Source organism: Myotis lucifugus, unplaced genomic scaffold, assembly GCF_000147115.1.
Source record: "Myotis lucifugus unplaced genomic scaffold, Myoluc2.0 scaffold_390, whole genome shotgun sequence".
Taxonomy (NCBI): Eukaryota; Metazoa; Chordata; class Mammalia; order Chiroptera; family Vespertilionidae; genus Myotis; species Myotis lucifugus.
This window is the reverse complement of record NW_005871438.1, coordinates 15,915-22,640: the sequence shown is the minus strand read 5'-3', so window position 1 is coordinate 22,640 and position 6,726 is coordinate 15,915. Positions and strand designations below refer to the sequence as shown.

Here is a 6,726-nt window from a genome sequence, read left to right as displayed (position 1 = left end):
TGCCCAAACCCCCCCCCCCCCACGGGCCTGTCTGTGTGTGAAAGGGTAGAGCCATAACCTCTCCATCGGCCCTGCCCTGAGTGTGACAGTGGTGGCGCCCCAACCCCCTGATCGGCCCTGCTCTGTGGGTGATAGAGGGTGGCGCCCCAACCCCCCTCCACGGGCCTTGCTCTGTGTGTGACAGGGTAGAGCCATAACCTTCCCATTGGCCCTGCCCTGAGTGTGACAGGGCGCAGCGCCCCAACCCCCTGATCCGCCCTGCTCTGTGTGTGACAGGGGGCGGTGCCCCAACTCCCCTATCGGCCCTACTCTGTGAGTGACAGGGGGGAGCTCCTCAACCCCCTGATTGGCCCTGCTCTGTGCATGACAGGGGGGAGCTCCCCAACCCCCTGATTGACCCTGCTCTGTGCGTGACAGGGTACAGAGCTCCAACCCCCCTGATGGGCCCTGCTCTGTGAGTGACAGGGGGCAGCGCCCCAACCCCCTGATTGGCCCTGCTCTGTGCGTGACAGGGGGTGGCGCCGCAACCTCCCCATCAACCCTGCCTTGAGTGTGACGGGGGTGGTTCCCCAACCCCCCAATCGGCCCTACCCTGAGCGTGAGTGAGGGTGGCATCGCAACCTCCCGATCCGCCCTGCTCTGTGCATGACGGGGTGGCGCCCCAACTCCCCAATCGGCCCTGCTCTGAGCCTGACCAGGGGCTGCACTTAGGGATTGGGCGTGCCCTCTGCCACCCGGGAGCAGGCCTAAGCCAGCAGGTCGTTATCTCCCGAGGGGTCCCAGACTGTGAGAGGGCACAGGCCGGGCTGGGGGACCCCCCTCCCCCTGCCCCCCGAGTGCACAAATTTTTGTGCACCGGGCCTCTAGTAAATAAATAAAAATAAACATGTTATAAACTTGCACTTACATAAGACCTTCTTAAATAAGACTTGCTTAGCACCACACTCTACTGTGTGACTTAGAACACATTATTTAGCTCTCTGAGGTATTGTGTTGTTGTTGTTTGTAATCAATAGAATAGAGATGATAATAGAAGTATTGTGAAATACACTCTGATCTGCCAAAGTATAAATCTCATTTGTTACATTAAACTTTGTGGTTTAATGGTTGTATCCAGTTCTGTATACCTCAGTCCTCTGGAGGTACTGAAATTTTATTTTTCCTGCTGCTATTAAGAACATATATGAGCCTGGATGGTGTGGCTCAATTGATTGAGCATCGTCCTATACACCAGGAAGTCACTGGTTCAATTCCCAGTCAGAACACATGCCCAGGTTGCAGGCTCGATCCCCAGTAATGAGTGTGCAAGAGGCAGCTGGTCGATGTTCCACTCTCACATCGATATTTCTCTTCCTCTCCTTTGCTCTCTCTGAAATCAATAAAAACACTTTTTTAAAGAACATATTTGAGTCCAGCTGGTGTGGCATAGTGGTTGAGTATTGACCTATGAACCAGGAAGTCAAGGTTCAATTCCCAGTCAGGGCACGTGCAAAATTGTGGGCTCGTCCCTAGTATGGGGCATGCAGGAGGCAGCCAATCAATGATTCTCTCTCATCATTGATGTTTCTATTTCTCTTTTCCTCTCTCTTTCTCTTGGAATATATATATAGAGAGAACATATTTGAGTCTAATTTGCAGAAATTCTTCTTCTGTTAACTCCTATATCTCAGCACCTCTAGAAATGACAAAATTTTCTCCTTCAACATTTTTGACAAGTTTTTAACCTATTCACATGATTGCTTGCTGATATATGATTATATATGTCTGTACAAAAACAGCAAGAGATCCAGGAATTCTGGATATTCTTTTGATTTTTCTCCTTTTAAGATTTATTCCCACAAGAAGAAAATAATTATTTTTAATCTAACTTAATGGGTCACTTTCAAGAACTCTCTCCACTCCTTTATCAAGCAGATGTAAAAACATGTTAAAGTCTTTTATTTTTCCTCTTGAACAAAAAGATAAAAAGACAAATCCTGTTTCATTCGTAAAATTATTATACTGTTTATTTGCCTGTGTGTTTTGTTTTCTTTACCCCTTCCCTGATGACCAATTCTATGATAAAGTAACTCTATATCTAGATCAGGGATGGCAAACTTTTTGACTCAAGGGCCACAATGGGTTCTTAAACTGGACCGGAGGGCCGGAACAAAAGCATGGATGGAGTGTTTGTGTGAACTAATATAAATTCAAAGTAAACATCATTACATAAAAGGGTACGGTTTTTTGTTTTTTTTTAGTTTTATTCATTTCAAATGGGCCGGATCCTGCCCGCGGGCCGTAGTTTGCCCACGGCTGGTCTAGATCAAGACTCAGTTTCAGGTGACAGAATCCAATTCAAACCAACCCAAGGAAATTCCTAAGGGAATAAGTTGGCTTTGGCAGGTGGAAAGTCCAGGGCTGGGTATATTTTCAGGCATAGCTGGTTTGGATGGTTAAGGCCTAGCTCCACCTGATCCACATGGAATAATTCCCCTCAGAAAGAGGCGGGGCTGTCTCAGCAGAAACAGAGAAGAAAGCACTGAACTGGCAAAAGCAATAACTGTCCACAGCAGTAACGGAAGATGTGTCCTGGTTCCACACAATGTGCACATGGTGCCTACACTGTCGTCTGCTCCCTCAGGTCACTGTTTGCACAAGGGGTAGCAACATTACAGCAGTCTTGATGGGTCATGAAGCCTGGAGGGTATTTGCTTCAGTTCCTTGACTGTGTCTCGGTAATGAAGTTAGAAAACAACTTGCCTGCACTCAGTGTGCTGTTTTGCACCCATGTTATCTGTTGTGATATTCGTTAACAATCCATATTTTGGTGTGTGTGTGTGTGTGTGTGTGTGTGTGTGTGTGTGTGTGTGGCTTAATTAGGGGAGATGGTGTACCATACAGAAGCCTCTTGAAAGCAAATGCTCATAACCTCATGAGATTTGAGTGAAAAATCTTCTACAAAGGTTCTGAGTCTCATTTTCCTAGAACTGCAGAGAGTTCCCGAGGCTTTGTCATCCATGTCTGAAGGCCTAAGTGCGGTGGTTCTTGATCCTTGGCCTGTTAGCATTGCCCTGGACATCTGCTGAGGGAAAGGACCCGCGCTATAGGGAGTGGAGGAGGCCTGTAATTGCGTTGGGAACCGCAGTCTCATTGTTCTGCACTGCAGACATGTTGGCACAGTTGACAAATGCTTGGCCCACTCCTGGGACTCCCAGGGCTCTCTCCACCCCAGGAGTATGACTGTCTTCTCCCATTCCTTCTGCCTCAGGAGAGGTTGAGACAGCTTCCAATTTTTTGTTCCAAAATTAGGTTTGTTTGTCCTCTCTGCACTCCTTCCATTCCCTCTCTCCACAGTCTCTCCCCCAGTCATTAGAATGCTTTGTCTCAAGCACGGGAGCAGCGAGGGGCTATTGGTAACCATAGGCAACCAAGAACCTGTAGTAGCTATTTGTGCTATCTTTGTGAGGCGCAATCTAGCCACTAGCTGGGTAGACAGAAAAATGTGCCCTACAGGTTTCCTTGTACAGTAAAATATCGGCTTCTCTGTTTTTAGAACGACCAGTTCATGGGCGAGATGCAGATGATTGGAGGCTATGGTCTTTCAATACTGGCAGGAAAGGTTTGCTCATGTAACGCTGCTCAGTTCGCACTGATGCCTGACGTTGTGGGGAAATCGGTGACCTTCATTTCAGGTCAGCACTTGCAATACATTTCAGACACTCTCCAGGGTTTGCTAATTCATGCAAATGGATGTGTGAACTCTTGTAATGATTTCTCCTTTATAAAACACTCCTTTATAATGCTTCCAGGACATGATGCAGACCAAATCTTTCGTCTGCGAGCTTTCTTCCAATCTTATTTCAGACAACTTCGTATTGCAAAACCCCTTGGCACTCCTTGTTCTTTCTTGTCTGTTCACCCTTTCAGGTGCCTCCTGAAAAGGAGGCTTTTCCCTTTACTTGTCTGCTTTATGTCTCTCATCTATGCCTCAGCACCCAGGCACTTCAGTAAGACATTTCATACACAGGTTTGTTGAAATGTACAAAATTGGGGGAGAGAATAAAAAAGACTTTTGTGACAGCACGTTTTTCAGCCCTTTGCCCTTCCCCCTTATTAAAAAGATTTAACCCGTTAGATCATGGGGGAAACGCCTTCCATTTTAACATGGGATTCCAAAACTTGCCAAGGCTTAGCAATCCAGTGGGGAAAAAAATGTTTGGATTCTGACATAAATGCATGCATCAGAAGAAAGAGTGTTTCATAAAGCAGTTGCTCTTTGCATCAATGTGACCTGAAGTGAAAGTTTTGCTGTAAATGAAAGCAACACAGATTTTGTTTTTGGTCAGCTCTCCCTCCTGATATACCTTGTTTCCATTATCTCTGAACTGCTCCAGCTTTCTAAGTAAAATGGCTCAGTCTGTTACACAAGCTTAATCTCTCCTCTCTATTTGCGGTTGTTATTGTTATGCAATGGCCGAATGGTGGAAAGGAATACCCGTCCCATTTAATCACAAAATGAATAATAACACTCAGGACACTCCAACGCCATAAGGACTCATAACAAAACAGCTACTTCCCTGGACTCTGAAGGCAAATTGTGGCATCCAAGTGTTAAATTACTATCTAGCAGTAAATTATGTTCCATAGAAATGGGAATTAACTTGATGTTAACATAGCACTAGGCCACCATTTGATGTTACTACTTCAGTGTATAGAATAACATGCTAGGAAGCTAAAATACACAAAGCAATTTCTCAAAATTCATAACTTTTAATACCCCTGGAGTGGTCTTTAAATGATGTCATTTTTTTAGTCTTTTAACTTACCTTTATTTTATTTTTATGAAATGTATAATTTTATCGCTATTTGAAAATTTGCATGTGTCAGTCCATGGTAGCTGGTAACCTGAAAGAATCATTTGTCAGACTAACGAAGGTTGAAGCCGACTCCTGTCATTCTTACTGCTGGCTGGTTTTCCATCTCTCCTACCTCTACTTCCATGACCCATAATGTATCAATGTATGTATGTGTAAGTCTATAGTAATATGTTTAACTTAATGTGTGTGGTAAGATCACCCAACTTAAATAGTACATTTTTATCAAATGCGGAAGTAAACACCAGAGATAAAGCTAGGTTGCAGCCTGTAATATTGTGGAAATACGTCATCAGTATTCCTGAAAGTCAAAAGCTAGCAAGTGACAGTGAGCACAGCCCAACATTAAGCTACATCTGTTTTATATAGTTTTTGTATGCAAATGTTAGCTCAATATGAAGCGTGGCTTTCATTTAGGAAAAGATGAGGCATACGTAATTTAAGTCATTATACCAAGCTAACATTATTACTGTACTTTTTTTTCCTAAGATCTGATAGATATGTTTATAAATAGCAACTGAATTCTAAGTTAATGCACATTTTAAAAATTGACATATAACATTATATTAGTTTCAGATGTACAACATAATGATTCAATACTTGTATATATTGCAAAATAATCACCATAAGTCTAGGTAACATCTAATTAACATAAGACAGTTTAGTACTTTGTTGTATGACATTGCCTTATAGATTTGTTACACAAGTTTATTATGTACCTTGTGTTTTTATCATAGGGTCTGTCAAAGTTGCAACTCTAAGAACCCCAAATGAATGCCTCCATGAAAAAAATTGCACATAGAATTATGGTCCTTCTGTCCTTCTAAAATCATGTTCTATTTTCTTTTAGAGTAATTTGCCTCTTAGGTAAGCACTGGGTAGTCCCTTCCATTAAGAGATAGAAAAGAGGTTGAGGAAAGGGTACTTTCTTACTGGGGGTAGAGTAAGCAGAAGGGGTGATAGCACTGTGCCTCAGTATCCCCTCCCATAATTACTACGCGGACCATCCTCATGAGAAAGTAGAGACCATGGAAGTTGAGGTAGGAGAGATAGAAAACCAGCCAGCAGTAAGAATGACAGGAGCCAGCTTCAATTTTTACTATTCTGACAATTCATTCTTTTAGGTTACCAGGTACCACTTTGCAGTATCTTTACACTCTCCATGTGTACATATGCCAAGTAAAATCCCTTGGCCTTAAAATGCAAATGGTTTAATCTTTCTAAGATGAATCAACATTGATTAGCCAGGTTCTCAGATGTCACAGCAACATAAGGTTGAAGATCCTGCAGTTCCAGGTGCCTAGGCTTGCATCAGAAGGGAATGCTGAACATGCCAGTGAAGACACACTCTGTGCTTTCACATATACCTCGAATCTGCCCACTTCTCTCCATCTCCTTGGTAATCACCAAAGTCTAGACCCTTGCTACTCAAAGTGTGGTCTAAGGCAGGGTTCAGCAAACTTTTCTGATAAGGGCCAGATAGTAAGTATTTTAGGTTTATGGGACATAGAGTCTCTGTGGCAACTGCTTACTTCTGCAGTCATAGCATGAAAGCAGCCATAGATAACATGGAAACAAGTGGCTATCTATATATATAAAGAGCCAGGGGCCATCGCAACCGAACAGATGACCAAACAGGCTGAGTGGGGCAACAAGGCCGGCAGGAGGGTTAGTGAGGGACGGGCGACCAAATGACTGAGCACCAGGCTGCATGGGGTGACAAGGCCAGCAAGGGAATAGTGAGGGATAAGCAAACGACTGAACAGCAGGCTGTGTGGGGCGACTAGGTCGGCAGGGGGGGCAGTGAGGGTGACCAGGCCAACAAGGGGGGCAGTTGGGGGGCGACCAGGCCAGCAGGGGGGCAGTTGGG

At 44.3% G+C, this 6,726-nt stretch overlaps 1 protein-coding gene across 1 annotated transcript in view; it reads left to right on the top strand.

The window, feature by feature from the left end:
* The window catches only part of PRTFDC1 (phosphoribosyl transferase domain containing 1), a gene marked incomplete at its 3' end in the record, with an annotated part of 95,167 nt that overhangs the window by 74,814 nt on the left and 13,627 nt on the right, over nt 1-6,726 (top strand). The window contains 1 exon segment of the mRNA XM_006101995.1: nt 3,536-3,601. Within this exon segment, the coding sequence (XP_006102057.1) occupies nt 3,536-3,601 (66 nt within the window).